The 19385-nt window shown below is 37.3% G+C and overlaps 1 protein-coding gene and 1 pseudogene across 1 annotated transcript in view; one reads left to right on the top strand and one right to left on the bottom strand.

Moving 5' to 3' along the window:
* Positions 1-19385, bottom strand: part of LOC141417261 (integrin beta-1-like) — a 725909-nt pseudogene that overhangs the window by 266915 nt on the left and 439609 nt on the right.
* Positions 4965-19385, top strand: part of LOC109702398 (uncharacterized protein C2orf78-like) — a 55012-nt gene continuing 40591 nt past the window's right edge. The window contains exons 1-2 of the mRNA XM_074056321.1: positions 4965-5068; positions 8760-9369. Coding sequence (XP_073912422.1) covers positions 4978-5068; positions 8760-9369 — 701 coding nt within the window. The 5' untranslated portion in view covers positions 4965-4977. The remainder of the gene's footprint in view (positions 5069-8759; positions 9370-19385) is intronic.

Here is a 19385-nt window from a genome sequence, read left to right as displayed (position 1 = left end):
AACTGAGAAGGAATATATGGAAAAAATTTCATTCACAATAGCCCACCAAAAAATAAAAAACCTAGGAGTAAATTTAACAAAGGATGTGAAAGACCTCTATAAGGAGAATTACAATCTCCTGAAGGAAAAGATTGATGAAGACTACAGAAGATGGAAATATCTCCCATGCTCATGGATCAGTAGTAAAAATGGTAATACTACCAAAAGCAATCTACAAGTTTAATGCAATCCCCATCAAAATCCCAATGACTTTCACCACAGAGATTGAAAATTCTACCCTAAACTTCATTTGGAAACACAAGAGACCATAGCCAAGGCAATACTCGGTAAAAAGAGCAATGCTAAAAGTATTACAATACATGATTTCAAGCTATATTACAAAGCAATAGCAGTAAAAACAGCATGGTATTGACACAAAAACAGATTTGAGGACCAGTGGAACAGAATAGAGGACCCAGATATTTATCCACACAACTATAGCCACCTCATTTTTGACAAAGCTGCCAAAATATGTGATGGAGAAAAGACAGCCTCTTCAACAAATGCTGCTGGGAAAAGTGGTTACCTGTCTGCAAGAAACTGAAACTAGATCCATGTCTATCACTCTGTATTACTATCAACTCAAAATGGATCAAGGACCTAAATATCAGACCTGAAACTCTGAAGTTACTACAGTAAGGAGCAAGAAACACTCTGGAGCTAATAGGTGTAGGCAAAGACATCATCAATAGAATTCCAGAAGCCCAGCAACTAAAAGAAAGGATGAATAAATGGGTCTTCATAATATTAAAAAGATTCTGCACAACAAAAGAAATAGTCTGTAAACTGAAAAGACCACCACAGCTGTAAGGGACTGATAACCAGACTATACAGAGAACTTACGAAATGAAGCTCTCCTAAAATCAGTGAACCAATTGAGACATGGCTAACTGAACTAAGTAGTATTTTCTCAAAAGAAGAAATAAAAATGGCCAAAAATCAAATGAAAAATTCTCACCATCTCTAACCATAAGAGAAATGCAAATCAAAACCTCACTAAGATTCCACTTCACCTCTGTTAGAATAGCCATCATCAAAAACACCACCAAAAACATGTGTTGGCAAGGATGTGAGAAAAGGAACACTAGTCCACTCTGGTGGGAATGCAAGCTGGTACAACCACTCTGGAGAATAATTTGGAGACTTCTTACAAATCTGAACATAGACCTGCTATATGACCCAGCAAATTTACTCCTGGGGATGTACCCTAAGAAATGCAACACAGGTTACTCCAGAGGTACCTCCACACCCATGTTTATTGTGGCGCTATTCACAATAACCAAATTATGGAAACAACCAAGATGCCCCACTATTGATGAATGGATCAAGAAAATGTGGTACTTGTACACAATGGAATTTTACTAGCCAGGAAGAAGAATGAAATATTATCATTTACAGGTAAATGGACAGAACTGGAGAACATCATTCTGAGTAAGGTCAGCCAGGCTCAGAGACCAAAAATTGTATGTTCTCCCTCATATGCAGACTTTAGGTCTAGGGCAAATGCAGCAATGTAGTTGGACTTGGGTGCCATGACAAGGGGAGAGCACATAAGGAAGATATAGAAATAGGTAGAAAACCCAATACCTTAAAGCATTGGACATCCCCACTGCAGAGGAACTAATGCAGAAACTTTAAAGTAACAGAGGTTATCATAAGAAGGCAGTCAGGAACCAGTGTAAAAATCAGTTAGAGATGAATCAACATGGGTGGTAACACACGGGTACACAAAAGTAATGTTAGAAATTTCTCTGTATAGCTATCCTTAAATCAACTAGCAAAAACGCTTTGTCTTCATTATTATGCTTGTGTCTTTTCTTCAACAAAATTAGTGATAATAGCAGAACAGAACCTGCCTGGAACTGAGAGGGGAAGGATGGAAATGACTCAATATATGCACATGTGAATAAATGAATTAACAAAAGAGAAAACAAAACATGAAGAAATGCTCAATATCCTTGGCCAAAGGAATTGTGAACCAAAACCATGTTAAGGTTCCCCCCTCATTCCTGTTAGAATGGCTATCATTAAGAAAACAAACAACAACAAAAAATGTCATCAAGAATGTGGGGAAAAAAGGAAACCTCATACACTGTTGGTGGGAATGTAAATTGATATAACAACCATGAAAAACAGTCTGGAGTCTCCTCAAAAGCCAAAAATAGAAATGTCAACTGATTAGCAAAACCATTCCCAGGGACATAACCAAAGTAATGTAGGTCAGGTTACGATAAAGACACCTACACACTCATGTTCATTGCAGCATTATGCACAATAACTAAGCTATGGAAACAAGCAAGATGCCTTGCTACTAATGAATAGATTAAGAAAATGTAGTGTTTGCATGCAATGGTACTTTATTCAACCATAAAGGAGAATGAAATTTTGTCCTTTGCAGGAATGTGGATAGAACTGGAAAACATCATAAGTAAAATTAGTCAGCCAATGTCTGATGTTTTCCTCTCTTATGTGTAATGTAGGCTCAATAAAAATACAAGCAATAGTATATATACATAGAAATAGATACAGAGCATGTATTCAGTGAGCCTGGTAGGAGAACAGGCGATGGGGGAAAAAAAGAAAGATAGTAAATAATAATGCAAAACATCACATCTGTGTAGGAACAAGATGCAAAGAAACATGCTGAAAACTGTTAAACAGCACAGGATGGGGGAAAGGTAAGTACTTGCAGTGGAGGAGGGATACATTGACTTAAGCACAATACTTATAAAGATATAATATGAAGGCAAAAATCGCATTAAATGATAACACAGAATTAAACAACAAAAAACAGGAATGATAAACTGGTAAAGCTAAGGGATGGGTATTATAAAAGAAGGAAGTAAGGAAGATGAATGTGGTTGATATACATTCTATACAAGATTCAATATAGGTTCCATACATTTGAGCCTCTTTTGTTGGGGTTTTATGAAGGATTTCAAAGGACTGGGTGGTGGTTGAACTCTGGCATTTTTGCCAGGCAAAATGAGAACTATGTGACCTGCTCCTGCCATTGATGATGTGTTGTATGTTCTTACATTCACATAAAAAGTGGAATTAGAAGAGAAGCATGATGATGTTGCCTGGAAATGTAGACATTCTCTCACATGGGTAGAATGATTTGAAGGGGAGATATGGCAATGACAAAGAAGAGAAAAAAATATCTTTTTTTCTCAATTTGTGTAACTGAAAGCAGAGTGGTGATTAAAGTTGGTTATTGAGCTAAAACTACAGTTATGAGTATATTTACGTAGCAATTTTGGTCACAAGAAGAGAATCACTAACCAGGGTATGAAAAGCAAAGGCAATCCAGATCAAACTGGGCTTACTGCAAAAGTCCATTCCTTATGTTTGGGGACACATTTAATTCTCCAAAGTGCCCTTCCACATGCCCTTTTTATTATTTTTTCCACAAAATCCTAAAGTTCAAGTTAGTTAATAATGCTAAAAAGTAAATAATCTTCATGAAAAAAATCTTTAAAGTGTCTTAACAATGTGGATTGCTAAAAAATATGACAAGAATAAAGAAGTAAAAAAAAACAACCTTTAGAAGCAGTCTATAATATACAAACAAACTAATGAATGATATAAATGAGCAGTGTGACATAAAACAAAATCTTAAATATTTACTTAAAAAGATATTTCCCCTTAGTGTACAGAACTCAAAACAACTTCTGGATTATTTAGCTACATAAAAAATATTGAACTTTTATGTTAACACAAAATGAGGTCAAGTTGTGTAGATTTGTTTCACACAGAACCTAAAAAATTCTCATGAATCTTCTTTTTCTTACTTTTATTGTGCTCCACTAATGTCTTCTTTTTTTTCTAACTATTCATCTCACTATTTTTCCTGACCTTGCACCCACGCATGGCAGACAGAATGCAAGAGGCCCAAGATTCTATACTGGCTGTTTTCAAGGGGGAAGATGCTAGACTAACTGCCACAATGGTTTTACTTGTTAAAAAAGAGAGAAACTAAGTTGATGTTTCTCATGGATGAAAGAAACAGAGTGTGGGATATCTGCATGACCCAAAGAGCTAGGGACAAGAAATTATGGAAAAAGTATTGTGACAACACTCCAAAAGAGTTAAATTCAGCTGAATATTTTGCCTCTCTGGTATTGTGTCAAATGGGCAGAGTCCATTTCTCAAATCACGTGGCTATGGAAAAGCTTGCTTCTCAAGCTTCACAGGAAGTAGCATCCATACCAGTAAGACTCCAAAATCAAGGCTTCTCCAACAAACAATTCTCACAGTGAAGGAGAGAAGAAAATGCAAGTCCAACCTAGCCCAGGCCCAGCACAGGCCATGAAAGAAGAATCTAAAAGAGAAGGACCTTGGATCACATCACTTCTACAAGGAGCACTTAGTGAACTTCAAAATACACTTCAACAAAATTACAAAAAAGACTCTTTAACCCTTACCTTACCCAGTAAGTTCACTATTCAAATCAATTGAAATAGTTTCAGAATTCAGAATAACTATAATTGCTAAACCTCAATATGTCTTCCCTTCCTCCCCAAGGATATTAACTATATATGAAGTATATAATTATAGTATGTGTTAGAATGTAAAATATAAAATTATGAACATCTTTATTAATGACCATTTATAAGAACCATTGAGATGATTTCCCTAAAACGGGAAAGACAGACTGAAAAAAATCTGCCTTTCAGGATTTCAACTCCTCAGAGCTCACTCATTAAGGGGCTCTTATGAGTTCAAACCAATCCCGCTTTGTGGTTAGGAATTGGATCTTGCTATTGGCTACTTCATAAGTTTAAACCACCAATGTTATGACATTGTTCTCCCAAAAAGCCTCCTGCCATGGGGTAGAATCTTGGGGTTTCCATGGAGTTGTCTGTAAACAAATTTGAATCACTGCAAGTGACCATTGACCAATTATCAGTTACAAGTGTCCTTTGGACTTGACACATGAACTGTTCAGCTTCAGCTACCCAGACACATATCATCTCCTCACTTCTTGTATCTACAGTTAATGTTAACTCTTCTCTGACCATGTCAGGTAAGGAAATAAACATTTTTAAAAACATCTTTTTTAAAACTAATGAAAAAGGTAGATTTCCTCCATGATCCTAAATTTAGTACTAGAGTCAAAATAGCTTAAATTAAGGGGGAAGTATTGAACTGGAAATATGGGAACATAATTTCAATTTTGTCTTTGACATTTACTAGATATGTGACTTTGGACAGATAGTATACTCTCTCTTGAAATATTTCCTCATTTGTTAAATGAGGATGACATCCTGCCCATGCTCTGTTCCTTTTTGTCCTCTAATATTAACTCTAAAGGCAGATGAATAGTGAAATAAGAGACTTCTTGAGACTGTTACTTTCAACAGAACCAGAGAAAAAACTAGATGGTATTAAAAAAGTAGCACTGTATGCCAAGATGTTTCATCTACAATAGTCTCCCTCTACTAATATTTCCACTTTAGTATTTCAAATTTACACTGATCAAAATTATCCAGTGGTTTTGGAATGCTCTGTTTAAACTACGTGAAAAGAGAAAAAGGAAGGAAAGAAAGATAAGACTGAGTTAAATGAAGGGAGATTTTCTAGAGTGAGGAAGTTTGGGATTCTTTTATTTAAGCATAAGCTGAGAGTAACTGAAGGGAGTGAAGAAAATACAAAAGTGAGGGAAGGAAGAAAATTAACAATGAGAGAGATGTAGAGTAGGGAGAGATTCTCAAGAAAAAAGATAGTCTGGTACAGAATGTTTAAGAGAACTAACAATTTTTAAATTAACACACAAAAAGCATAGTGAGAAATATTCACAGAACAAAACAAACTGAAGTCAGTTTTGGCAAATGCTTGTATTGCTGGACTAGGAAAGTAAATAAGGGTAGAACAGTGTATCACCCATAAAGGCAGTTTATCTGAACGGTTACATTTGATTGTATTTTTTCAACCGACTCTGGACACAGATCACACTTGACAGCTTTGAACATGAATATTTTAGGAATGATTCTTCCAGTAAACACACAAAGAAAGAGGGTTCTAGAGAAGTCTGATGTAACAGAATTATCAGTGTCCTATTTCATTCTGATTATTAAAATACATGGATTTTTTAAAATCATGCAATCTAACTTCAATCAGAAAAAAGTTTCAAGCTAAAGCCACTTTTTATCTTTTCAAAATATTTTTGCTTTTTTCACACTACTGGAGTTTGAACTCAAGGTCTAACATTTGTTAGGTAAATGTTACCACTACAGACTCAAGCCAATAACTTTCTTCCTAATACAGAATACATAGTTATTAATAGTCAGTAACAGTATTTAGACACAAGAATCAAAAGAAAGAACTTTCTTAGAATAAAAAGTCAGTCTGCACCTCTCTAATTCCACATTTATCTAAAACAATGTTGCTAAATCTTTCAGATTTTCAACATTTGGAAGAATTGTTTTGGGCTGCAGGTGTAATTCAAGGACAGAGTGCATATTTACCAATTATAAGGCACTCAGTTCATATATCATGAAACCTCACCCATATTTTTTCATTGTTTTAGTTGAATTTTAGTGTTAATTTTTTCAGAATTTAGGTATGATATGTCCCTGTAAATTCAAGATGACCATTAGCTAGCTTTTCAGGATAAATATAGAAACAGTCATAGTCCTTCTTAAATACTTTTTAAGTGTTTTTTTTTATTTTTATGTGGCTACATTAATTGAACTACCTGTCTAGTAGGATTATTATCTACTACACTTATTGCTTTACTCTCAACTTTATACCATTTTATTTTGTTTTGTTTTATGTGCTGATTGGGGGAGAAGGTCTTTCTATCTGGCTCAATCTGACATTGAACATGAGCTCAAAGAACCCTTCCACTTCAGCATTCCACAGTTCTGGGGCTACAGATGCACCCAGATTCATACCACTATTTATTGATTCCCTAAATATTTACATTTGCTTCATTGATCTGCTTGTTATACCCTTTTTAAGGCTATAGTTTCTCTGTGTGCATGTAATGGTTAGAAATACATTCAAAAGAAATAGAGGTGGGGTGGTGGTGCTTGCAACCCTAGCCACTCAGAGATTGAGGTGGGAAGATTGTAAGTTTAAGGCCAGCCTAGGCAATTTTGATGCTGACTACATATCCAAATTTATGTTAATGTCTACTTATTCTTTTTTTTGTTTTTTGTAGTTTGTCTGTCTTTGCAGAGCTTACTATATATTCCTCCATACAAATCATGTATAAATGTCACTTTTATTCTTGGATCAGTTACCATTATTATTATTGAATGGTAATATATTCAATAACAATACATGAATTATTGATAAAAACTTAATAATAACCATAACACTTGTGGATGAGAAAGTTTAAATAAAAATTTTTCCAAAAGGCATTTTTTTGAGAAACTAACTCTCGGGTAGTCATTTTGACTTAGGATCAGAAGTAAGGTTTTACGAGGTCAAACAATGAGCCTTTACATTTACCACCTGGTCTGTGTTGTAAGTGAACTCTATGAAATGACATGTGACTTGCACAAAGAAAATGAGACAGTAAGGTAAAATTGGTAATAGCATACTCTTGCCTTCCTTCCTTCCTTTCATTTTTCATTCCTTCCTTCCTTCCTCCTTCCTGTCTTTCATTCTTGGAAGTACTGGTGACTGAACTCGGCTTCTTGACTTCCAGCAGGTGCTCTATAATTTAATCCACACTGACAGCCATTTTAGCTCCAGTTATTTTTTAAATATGTCTCACTTTTTGAGTGGGCTGGACTGGAGTGTGTTGCTCCTACTTTATACTTCCCAACCTAGCTAGGATGACAGGCATGTGCAATTGTGGTTGAGATGGGATCTGGTGAACTATGTTTTTTGCCTATGCTTGTCACAAATAACAATTCTCTAGGTCTCATCCACTCAAGTAGCTAGAATTACAAACTTGAGTCATGGCCTAGCTAGTAATACTAGTTTGTAATGAATAAGAAAACAAGAAGCAATTATTAAAAGCTCTATTTCACCTGATTTTTGGTCTTTTTTCAAAAGACAGAATCCTGGTAAGAGAGTAAGGTTCTATAACCTGATATAGATAACAAGGAGATATTTTGTTGCCTTACTGGCAACTCAGGACATCATGTTTGCTATTCAGGCACTCTACCAAGTGAGCCACTGTGTCAGCCATTTTTTGAGTTGGATATTTTGGAGAAATGGTCTTGCAAACTACTTGCCTAGACTGGCTTCAAATCAAGTCCTTAGAATCTCTTCCTCAAGGGAAGCTAGGATTACAGGCCTGTGCTACCAGGTCCCGGCACCAGATAGATCTTGGTGGGAGAACTTGAAGGCATAGGTCTGACCTCTCAGGCCTTCAGTTTGTTCACCTGTAAAATGGTAAGATCAGAAGTTCTCTAAGGATATCTTAGTCTTAAAATACTTCAATTCTGGAACACAGTTATGAGATTGTACTAGTGCAGGCTCATGGAAAAAGGTTAAAGAGAAGGCTGCTTTTAGCCAGGGAACAATGTAGAAACTGGCTACTTTGGGATTTCTGTACCCAAATTAGAAAAAGGCAGTTCATCAGAAGAGGAATAAACTGCTTCACCTGTAGCCCCCTATATTGTTTGATTTTGGGTATCTCAGTGAGTAATGGTGTTAGTGACTTATTGTTTACAACAACCTTAAGCTAATACTGCTCAGCAAATAAAGTGAGACTTTGTGAATCTCTTCAGTTTTTATCACCCTCTTTCTTCCTACAGAAAATTTCCAAAATCCACCTTTACTTGGAATTGACAATTCTCTGCAGGTCTCTCTTCCTGTGATGAGCAATGCTACTTCCCTAACAGGAAGAGTCTGCAACTTCTCCAGAGACTCTGGTCCAGATGTCACTCCAGCATGGCTAGAGCCATCAGACTCTGACACCTCTTTCCAGTCACTCATGGGTAATGCCTACCTTTACCAACATTGTAGCATCACCATGTCATCTCAATTTACTGGCCAGAGCCAAATCTCTACTTCAGCTGCCAACATAGTGGTTCCACTGTATCCGTCATTGCCTGCCAAATTTGTTCAAGTTGCACCATCTCAGATACCAAATCAAGGACATAGTCTGTCATTTCCCTACCAGGAAAGAAGTGAGGTCTATTATTATAATCAAAACATATTGGGGCCTCTGATATCTCTAGAACTTGTCTCCAGCCTGCAATCCTATGGCAGTGTTTCATATGCAGGGGGTAGGGCCTCTGTCCTTCAACCGGAAATGGTGATGGTACAAAAACAAGTTCAGACTGAATGCGTCCTAACACCGGTTTCCACCTCTGGAGTCTTCCACTCTGGGACTGCTCAACCCATCACAAAGGAGTTTACAAGGTAAGCACAAAGGTGAAAAAAGGGAAAAGAATGATTAGCATTCAAAGGGAGAGACAAATCCTCAGAAGAGTGTTGGTGAGTCGACAGAAAGGAGGAGTCCAAGTCCTGAGATTTCAATCACTCTTCTCACACAGCACTCTGAAGTTTCACATTCTATATGAGGGGGAGGGCTGAGACCATGGATGTAGTGGTATCATGCATACCTCAAAAGTATAAGACCTGAGTTCAAACCCCAAACACCAAAAATTAAATAAGTAAATAAAAATGTGTAATCCAAAACACTGTAATGGTCATCCATGATGCATTTAAGAGTCCCCCAGAAGCACACTGAATGAGGCCTCACTGTCCTGGAAAACCCCCAACACTGTACTTAATTCTGTACCATAACCTATTGCTTAGGTATCTTTAGAAAACACTTCCAAACCTTCATGCTCAGATTAATTTTCTTTAATTTCCTTGTTTTAAGTGATACTGTACAAAGGATCTCAGTGTGCACAGAACATGTCCTTCTTTATATATTTCATGGGGGAGAACTCCACTTTATCTCCTAGTCCATGGCTTACCATATTCTTATATTCACAAGGAGGGCAGAGAGAAATGAGTGCACTGTCTATGAGAATTCTAGTCTTTAAAAACTTGTTTTCATTTTTATGTGTTTGTGATTAAAATCAGTGCCGAGAGCATAGTGAGCAAGAGCTCTACTACTAAGCCACACACCAAGCACAAAATATTTCATCTTTTTCAAACTGACTTTAACTTTTTAAAACTTACAACAGTCCTATGAAATAGAAAGAAAAATTGCATCAAAAGACCAGCAGTAGCAACTCAAGCAATAACCACCTCTCTCCTAACACAGGGTCCTATCCATGGTCTTAAGAAGAGTCAATAAAAATGTGCCCTGTTGACAAGGGCTTGATTCCTGTATTAGTGTGTAGCTGGGAGATCCTACTTCCTAGGGACTGGCTTTTCTTGAGTACCTTTAGTGGTGGAAATTTCCATGGGGATGGAGACTTTCTAGAATTGCAACCTCCAAGGCAGACATTTTGTCTTGCACAAACTCCAGAATTCCTCAAGTCCTGCAGTAGTACAAATGCTCAGAAACTTGATAGTAACATTGGAGACTTTTCATTAATAGCTCCAGTCCCAAGTTCTATCAATATGTTGCCCTGTCTCCAGCCCCATACTTATAACAAGTAGACAATGAGAATTTGGATGAAATTAAAACCAAGCTTTCAAAGCCTCTGGATGCCTACTAAATCCCAAACAAAAATCACACTCCTCATGTACTCCTTTAGAAATTCCTGACATTCACAACTTTGAGCCTGCATTAACATTTTGGGCTAAGAGGGAAAGTCTGCTTCTGAAAATACCAATATGTAAAATAATAGCCTAAATCTTCAGAACCAAGGGACATTCAAAAATGGAACTGAGTCTAGCAATGGTCTTCCATATATTGCTACATTGGTGGAAGATATTGCCCATTTTCCACTTATTGACAGGTCTTGAACAATCCAAAATTCCCACAGCCAACAAAGCCAGTGGTACAAACAACATCAAGGTGGAAAAGTTCAGTACACTGGCCCAATCAGAAAAAAGAATGGAGTTATTGAACTTGCCAATGAATTTCCAAAGGCTAAAATTCAGCACCAGAACCCAAAGTGTCTACTGGAGGGAGAAGTGATTGTGTTTACTGCTGCATCCAGTGACAGACCTCCTGTGAACACATCCAAGCATTTTCACATCGAACCTCCAAAAGCCACATACAGCAGGGTCAGCAAAGCTAAAGGCCATGGACAGGAAAAGAATAAAATTATCAGTGAAAACATCTCCAATAAGGCTGAAGAGAGTAAGCAGAGAGGGAACAAAAGAAAGTCAGAGAAGACAACCATTCCCAAAGCAAAGCACAACAGAAGTCAATCTGAGCTTAGCCAAGAGAACTTTAAAAAGCCTCAAAGCTCCCTGGGCATGCAACTGCTCGAATCAGTGCAGGTCTTTCATACACTAGGGAATAAGAATGATAACTTCATAGGGCCATCTTCTTGTCAGGCCCTGGGAAACTCAAGCACCACCAAAGGCTCAAAGTGTTCTCCAGCTATCAAATCACAGCTGCATACCCCACATGAGTGCAAAGGGCCTAAAAAATTTCAAGTTAAAGCCCCAAAACAAGACAGCAGTGTTGGCAATGAATGTCCATCTCCACCAGTGTATGAGATGCCCCCACCTGGAAAGGTCAAGTTAGCACCTTTAGCTTTTCCAAGGCTGGACAAGTCTCAACCTCAACCTCCTTCTTGCAGGCCACAGTCTCTTCCTTCATGTAGGCCCACTGCATCCTACCCTGTCCAGCTTCATTCCAACACAACCCAATCTGAGGCAGTCAATGCATCTCAACCAGCTAGTGCCAACATGTCTTCAATTGGTCCTGCCAAACCAGCTTGGCCAATTTCAAACAATGCAACACTACTGGGTTTTACCAAGTCTATCAAGCCTAGTGTATCTCAGTCTGCTGCTGCTCTACCTACACCCTACAAAACATCATCTTGCACTTTTTTCCAGTGGGAGCCAGAATGCACTGCTGTGACCAAGTTCCAGCCACAACATAAGCTTCAAACCCAAATTCTACTGCAAGATTTTGGCTTGTAAACAATTCCATGGAGGAAGCCCAATTTTCCTGAACCAGTAATGTCAAGCCCCATCACAAAAGAGCAGTGGCCAGAGTGTGAGACCATGAAAAGGAAGGTTCAGCAAGAGGATGAGCATAATGCTAAATACCCTTTTTTGGGAAAACTGCAATTTTTCATCCAGAGGGAAAAGGAACTAGAAATTTCTCGATACTATGGCTATGTTATGTAGGAGCAACTAAGGTTGTTGGTACCACTATAGATACCAAATGATTATCACATAAACATATATATAGGTTTAGATAAACATATAAATATAAATATGTAAAATCTTTTAGATAAAAATGAAGATTAAATCTTAATTATTTAAGATATTTTAAAAACTTAAGTAATATCATATTAGTAGATGTGCAAAAAAGAGGCCTTTGGAGCTTTGAGATTCTGCTTCCTGTGGTTTTCTTTGGAAGAGTTGGGGATCAAAGTCTACATGTCACAAAAGGAACTGAAATTTTGATGGGAGAATGGGGCAAGAAGGATAAGTGAGTAAAGAAGAAGGAATATGATCTAGGAGTAGAAGATCAAAAGAGTGGAGATTATACAGGCTACTAAAAAGAATCAAGGATGGGTACAATAGCGAAGTCTGAGATTGGGGTTAAATAATGAAATTTGGAAAAAGTTTAAAAAGCCTGAATATGTGACTAAGTGGACCAGAAGAAATGTTAATTTAAAAAATCTTTCATTTATAGTGGCTCTTGTTTCATGACCCACTAGATAAGCATCTTATATACTCAGGACACAAATCAATATGTTTAAGTTATCTATGATGAAAGTTAGGAATTGTGAATACAATGTATGGGAGCATCTACAACAAGTGGCAAGGGCTCAGTCATCCTGGGGGCAGCTGAAAACTTAGGGACTAGCCAAGTGAACTGCATCAACTTCAGGCCCACCCCAAAGGTGGCCTGTAATATGAATCACCATTCTTTCATGACTCAAGCACCAGGGCAAGATGAGTGTACTTGCATTGCTCTTTTCAAATTATCCTGGCTTTTTTGCCTTCTATAGCTGCCATTTCCATTTTCCATTTTGTTTACACTTTTTTTTATTGTTTTGTTTTTTGAGACAGGTTCTCACTATGAGTCTCAGGCTGGCCTCAAGTTCCTTATCCTCCTCTCTCAGACTCTCAAGTACTGAGATTACAAGTGTGCAGCACCATAGCTAACTTGAGGATGAATCTTGAACATCACAAAACTTCTTTTTTTGCTTTTGTTTTTATTTTAAGCATTCAAAAACATACTGGGCTGTTTTCAGAAATTTTTAATTTCCCATCAGGAGATTTATTCTTTGTGTTTCTTGCTTCTCCTAGAAACATCTCCACTGTGCAGAGCTGTGTTCTGAAAAGGGCTTCCATATGCTTATTTTCAATACTACAGTTGGGCTGGACTGCCTCAGTCCTTCAGATCCCATCATGGGACCTTTCACAAGCCCTTCATGATGCACTCTGGATTGGTTCAGGGAACTGTCACAGATATCAAAATCTGAGGATGTTCAAAACCTTTATGTAAAATGGTGTAGTATTTGTGTATAGTTGGAATACATCTTGTTTGCTTTCAATCATCTCTAGATTATTTATTGTACCAAACAGTGCAAATGCTACATAAATAGTTTTAACATATATTGATGAGGGAATAATGACCAAAAATCTGTACCTGTTCAGTTCAGAAAAAAGTTTTATTCAGAATAATTTAATCCAAGTTTGTTTGAATGCACAGAGGCAGAACCCAAGGATGCAGAGAATAAATTATAATTACTTTGAGACTGGGAAAAACCCCAGGAGTTTTCTGTTTCTCTCAAACTGGCCTACAGTGCTTTTCAGGAAACACCTGCTGGTAGGATGAAGGTCTCTTGTGTGCCACTGTCTCCAGTTCTAATGTTGATGCCAGGCAGGTCTAATGCCTACTGCTGGGGGATTGCCTGTCTTCTTGTTCTAGGGTTTGCTTTGTTCTTATTTTTGGAGTAACGCTTCTCATGGTTTCCGTTTGATCATTTTCCATGAAAGGGATTAGGGAGATTCATAACTGCACTGCTGCCTCCATCTTTCTGAGTTTAATTTCATGACTTTATACATTCTTTGCTAGTATTCTACCACTTGAGCCATACCAATAGCCCTTAAGTCACGAAGTATGTGGTGATTGGTTAGAACAGCCACAGTAAATTAATATAATCCTGCTGCAGCTAAACAGCCATTTGAAAAAGTAATAAATGTAAATCAAACAAAAATAATTCTTCACTTTTAAATAACCATTATTAGTTGCTAATGGGATATTTGTACTCATGGACACTGTACTGTATCTGAAGACTTGGAATCAATTTAGGCACTGAAAATTTTATTTTCTATTCCACATTGATTTGTACAGAGTTTTTCTAGTTTATTGTGCCTACTGATGAAAATCCAGTTGCATGAATATACAGCATCATTTAAAGGAATGTGCCCTGACCTAATGTTGAAATTATGAACACACTACTAGAAAAACTCACACAATTTCTAACACAGGTCAACTAATGTTATGGATCTTTCATTAATTTTCAACATGCTGGTACACCACAGTGCATCTGCTGGGTGTACTGGGGGTGGCACCTCAGTGCACCTTTTGAACTATAGTCCCAATTGATGTCCATGCTCCCACCCTTCATCCCTAAAATTTGTGAACATAGCAGCCATCATAATCATTTCAAAGTATAAATCATGTCCTGTCAGTATTTGGCTTACACACTACCATGGCTTCTCATTTCTTTCATACTAAAAGCCACAATATTTACATTGGCCTAAAAGGCATGATCTTATATCAATTCTCTGCAAACATTTTCTGCAAAGAGATAGACAACAAATATACCAGTCTTGTGGGCCAGGCTGTCTCTATCTGAATTACTCCACTCTGCAGTCATAGCATGGAAACAGTCATGGAAATATCTAAACAAATGACTATGACTGTGTTCCAATACAACATAATTTATAACATCAGACTGGGAAGGGTTTGAAGTGACAAAAGTAAAGTACACTCACAGTGGGTATATATCAAGAATCCCCTTTGAATATTGACTTTGGAATTAATAATGAAAGATAAGACAGTACAATAAGTACAATATGGTGGATACATGTGGGAGGGAGGGAATAAAGGAGATGAAGGTGAGGAAATATGGTTGATCAGCTTCATATACATATAAAAAAGAGAATTATGAAACAACTTGCAATTGCTCTAAGGGGAGCGGGTTTGGGGATCACAAGAGGAGGTGGTGACAGTGATGTTAACAATGTTCAATTTCAGGTTGTTTTGAATTGGAACAATAAATTGCCAGTAAGCAATTAATATATTCTAATAATAATGTGGGAGAAACAGGCTGCACAGGTTCATTGACTGCTGCACTGCATGACATAGTCCTATACTCCCTTTCAGTTACTCCACTCCAGTCATTCTGAGACCAGTTGCTGTACCCTGCCTGGAGTGCTCTTTTTACCACCTTTAAGTGTTATCTCAAGTCTTGTATTTTCAGAGTTTCTTTGACCAGTTACTTTGAAAATGCAATCACTTCTCTGTTCTCCCTTTCCTCAGTCTGATTCCCTTCACCAGAGCCTATTTCTTCTATAGAACTTCAAACTTTCTAATACACCACATAACTGACTTATTTATCATAAGTTTTATAATCTACTACTAGCTCTCCCATCATTAAAATAGAAGATCCTGATGATGCAGAGTTTTCTTTTATTCCTTCTTTCTTTCTTCCTCCATTAATTCATCCTTCCTTCCTTTTCTCTTCCTCCTCTTTTTTTTCTTCTTCTTTCTTCTTATTCCTTCGCCTTCTCCTTCTATTATCCTTTTCTTGGAGAGGGACATTTTTCTCTTCATTGTTCATTCATGAATTTCCAATAGTATCAACAGTGTATGGAGCATAATAGGTAGTCAATATATATTTGTTGAATGACTGAATAGAACTTTCTTCCCAGAGTAGAAATGAAGTGACATGAAAGTTTTCATCCATTATGAATAGTTTTAGTGCATTGTCATAGGCCAGAATTGTTTTTAAAAATTATGTAAACTGAATATAAAATGATGAAATCTATCACTCACATTGTGACATTCAAATAGCACTAAAGTTTTTTATGTCATTTAACTTTTTGAAATTTGCAATTTGAGAATATTCTCTAACCAAAAACAAAGGAAATAAACTATGCTACCCTTAGGTATTTAGCAGATCACAAAAGAAGAAAATGTTTAACATAGAACTTATTCCCCAATTACTTATAAAACTTATTCTTCATTTAAACATCAATTTTTAAGGTTTTTTAAACTTTTGAGACACGATATTTCTATGCAGACCATACTGATCATGAACTCACAGTCCTCCTACTTCAGCCTCTCAAGTGCTGGAATGTAGATATATACTACCCTGCACAGCTGAATCTTTAATTTTAACAACATACACATATTGAAGATCTTTCCAGAATGCATACTAACTTCTTTTCCAAACTAGTCATTTTTTGCTGGTGACAGATGATATGAGTCTTCGAATAAACAATAAGTAGAGCTCCAGTTTCATCTCAGTGTTACTGTTTTTACTTCAGCCTTCATTTAAAAAAATGACTTCATCAGATAATTCCAACTCCAAATGAAAAGGAACATATTTGTAAGGGATAATAATGCATTAACTTAAATGACTCCAGTGTATTTGCTATATTTTCTTATCTTTGGAGCAGTTCATCCCACATCTTTTACTTCCACAGTATATACTTTTAAAATTTTGACATTGGACATTCTCAATGGGTTCTCAGCAAAAATTCTAATACTGCAAACCTTACATTTCTGCTTTCAGAACATTCTTTTCTCTAGCAGTGTTCAAGCTAGGCTCTTCAAGTGTCTTCTAACATCCCGGATAATCTTGCTTCTCTTTCAGCCATGATTTTCCTTCTGATGTCTCTAAGCCCTTTTTTTATGAAAGACTGCAAAAAATAGAAATTGAGTTTTTTTTCTTCATTTTTGTATGCCCATTGGTTGACATAGAGCAGAGTCAAGACCACGATAATCTCTTGGTAAATATTTCCTCAATTAAAGAAGCTGTTTGCATTGATATTTTCTGCTTTTTTCTCCAATTGCCTTGTACAGAATCTTGGTCCTGAAAACATAGTGTTCATCTTTTCATTGTTCATCTCAGTTATCACCATAATTGCTTAGTCCATCTGTATAATTCATTTTGAAGATAGCTAAACATTTACTTCAACAATACTTGAAGCTGGGGATGGTGGCTCATGCCTTTAATCTTAGCTTTTGGGATATGGAGATTGGGAAGATTGTGATTCAAGGCCAGAACAGGCATAATGTTGAAAAGAGCTCTATTTTTAAGCGGAGGTGTGGCTCAAGCAGAAGACTGCCTACTTTGCAAGTGTGAAGCCAAGAGTTCAAACCACAGTCCACTAAAAAAAGAAAGAAACCCCATCTCAACCAATAAAAAGGAGAGTGGGGTAGTATAAACTTATCTTCCCAGGTATGTTGGAGGCATAAGTAGGACAATCACAGTCCAGAACAGAGAAATCATAAATGCCACAACCTATTCAAATACCAAAGCAAGGGACACCAAGATGAAGTACAGCTGACAGACCCAAAAACTCTGAGTTCTCACAAGTATGAAAGAAAACTGAAGTTCATGGGGTTGAGGGCTGGAGAATCTGGCTTCTCCCCAAATAAGAAATCATGAATACATATGCAATCCAATGGACAATAACTAATTATAAACTACCATTTAAGAGAATGAAATAGACCAGAAGCCCAGGTGCTGTGGCTGCTGACTTCTACACTGGAACACCAGGGAGCTTTTTGTCCATTTTTGTGTTTCTGTTTTTTATTTTTCCTTTTTGCTTTTTTCTTGTCACTCTCCAAAGAGCAAAAACTCAATGTTGGGAACTGCAGAACCAGTTCTGAAAGTGTCTGGGCTGTCCTAGACCCACCAATATTGATGGACACAGAACCTCTGAATGACACTTGCCTGTGACCCAGGCCACTGACCTGTAATACTACAACCCATTCAGGTAAGGGTGCCAAATATCTGCTCTGGAGGAAACCACATAGTCCAATGCAGCTTGAGGGTACTGATTGCAAGCTTCCTGGACAAAGCTGTTTGCCTAATTAATGGAGGAAAACCTCCACATCTATCTGGTGTGGTAGGGGCAGCACAACCTGGGACCATCTTTGTAAAGTCTGGTCGGTTCCAGCCTGTGTGGGGAGGGATGACTCAGCCTATGTACACTGGGGAAAAGAAGAATTAATTAAAATGTCTTGGAGAAACTGATAGCAAACTGAAACTAACAGCCTTCCCAGAGAAAAGTATTCAACCAAACAGCTAACTTCAACTTCTAGGCTTCACCTGAAGGAAGAAAGGCTGGCCTGTGATCACACATCACCTCCTCCTGGTACCACTTCAAAGTACCCAATTACAGCCCAACATGTCTGGTGGAGAGGCACACCATCAATTGTCACCCAACCCAGCATATTGCCCTTAAGGTGGGGCAAGGATATAGAACAAGCCTCTAACAGAAGGGACACCACTTGTATTAGAAATCAGAAGAAAGCATTCAGTGCACTCACTTATCTCAGAGGAAGGCCACTCTACAACACATCAATAAAGATATTTAGACAATATATTTTTAATTTTTTTACTTATCTTCAATTTCCATTTGTTGAAATTATAATTTGCTTATCCCTCTCTAGTCCCACTTTCTTCTCCTTCCCCACTTTTTTGCTTTATGCTGTTTCTTCCTTTCTTGTCTTTATCATCCTTTCTTCTCCCTCTTTGCTCCCCTTTGCCCTTATCCATTCCATGCTAACCACCAACCAAGTAATTTATTATAAAAACTTTACACATTGCTCCTCATCCTTCCTGTCCTGCAATCCATGACAAGAACACCATCCTCCAGAAAAACTGAATTAGTCCTTTATAAACATTACAGTCTTGTTACCCATAGCCTACATACCTCACACCTTTACTTCCCCTGACCCCATGCTCCATGTCTTCTCTTCTATAACCATAAATTTTATTACTTTAGTGTTAATCTCTATGTAAGCAATTGTTATTTGCCCCATAGCCAGTATTTTTTATAATACTGCCAAGGATTTTACATATTATATAAATTACTGATTCACAATTGAATCCATGAATTTCTAATTTCTAACTAAAGTCTCCAGGTCAGTGAACAGAATTGTTATAACAGCTCAGCTAACAACTAAGCTAGCCAAATCTTAGAAACTCAGGCAAGGGGGAGATAAGCCCCCAAGCAACTAATCAACAACACATGATCAAATCTCAAGATAGAAACGTATGAAATAAAAGGAGGCAAGGGAATATGACACT

The sequence above is a fragment of the Castor canadensis genome, chromosome 15, assembly GCF_047511655.1.
Source record: "Castor canadensis chromosome 15, mCasCan1.hap1v2, whole genome shotgun sequence".
In the NCBI taxonomy this organism is placed as follows: Eukaryota; Metazoa; Chordata; class Mammalia; order Rodentia; family Castoridae; genus Castor; species Castor canadensis.
Note: the sequence above shows the minus strand (reverse complement) of the source record. Positions and strands in the feature narration are given on the sequence as shown.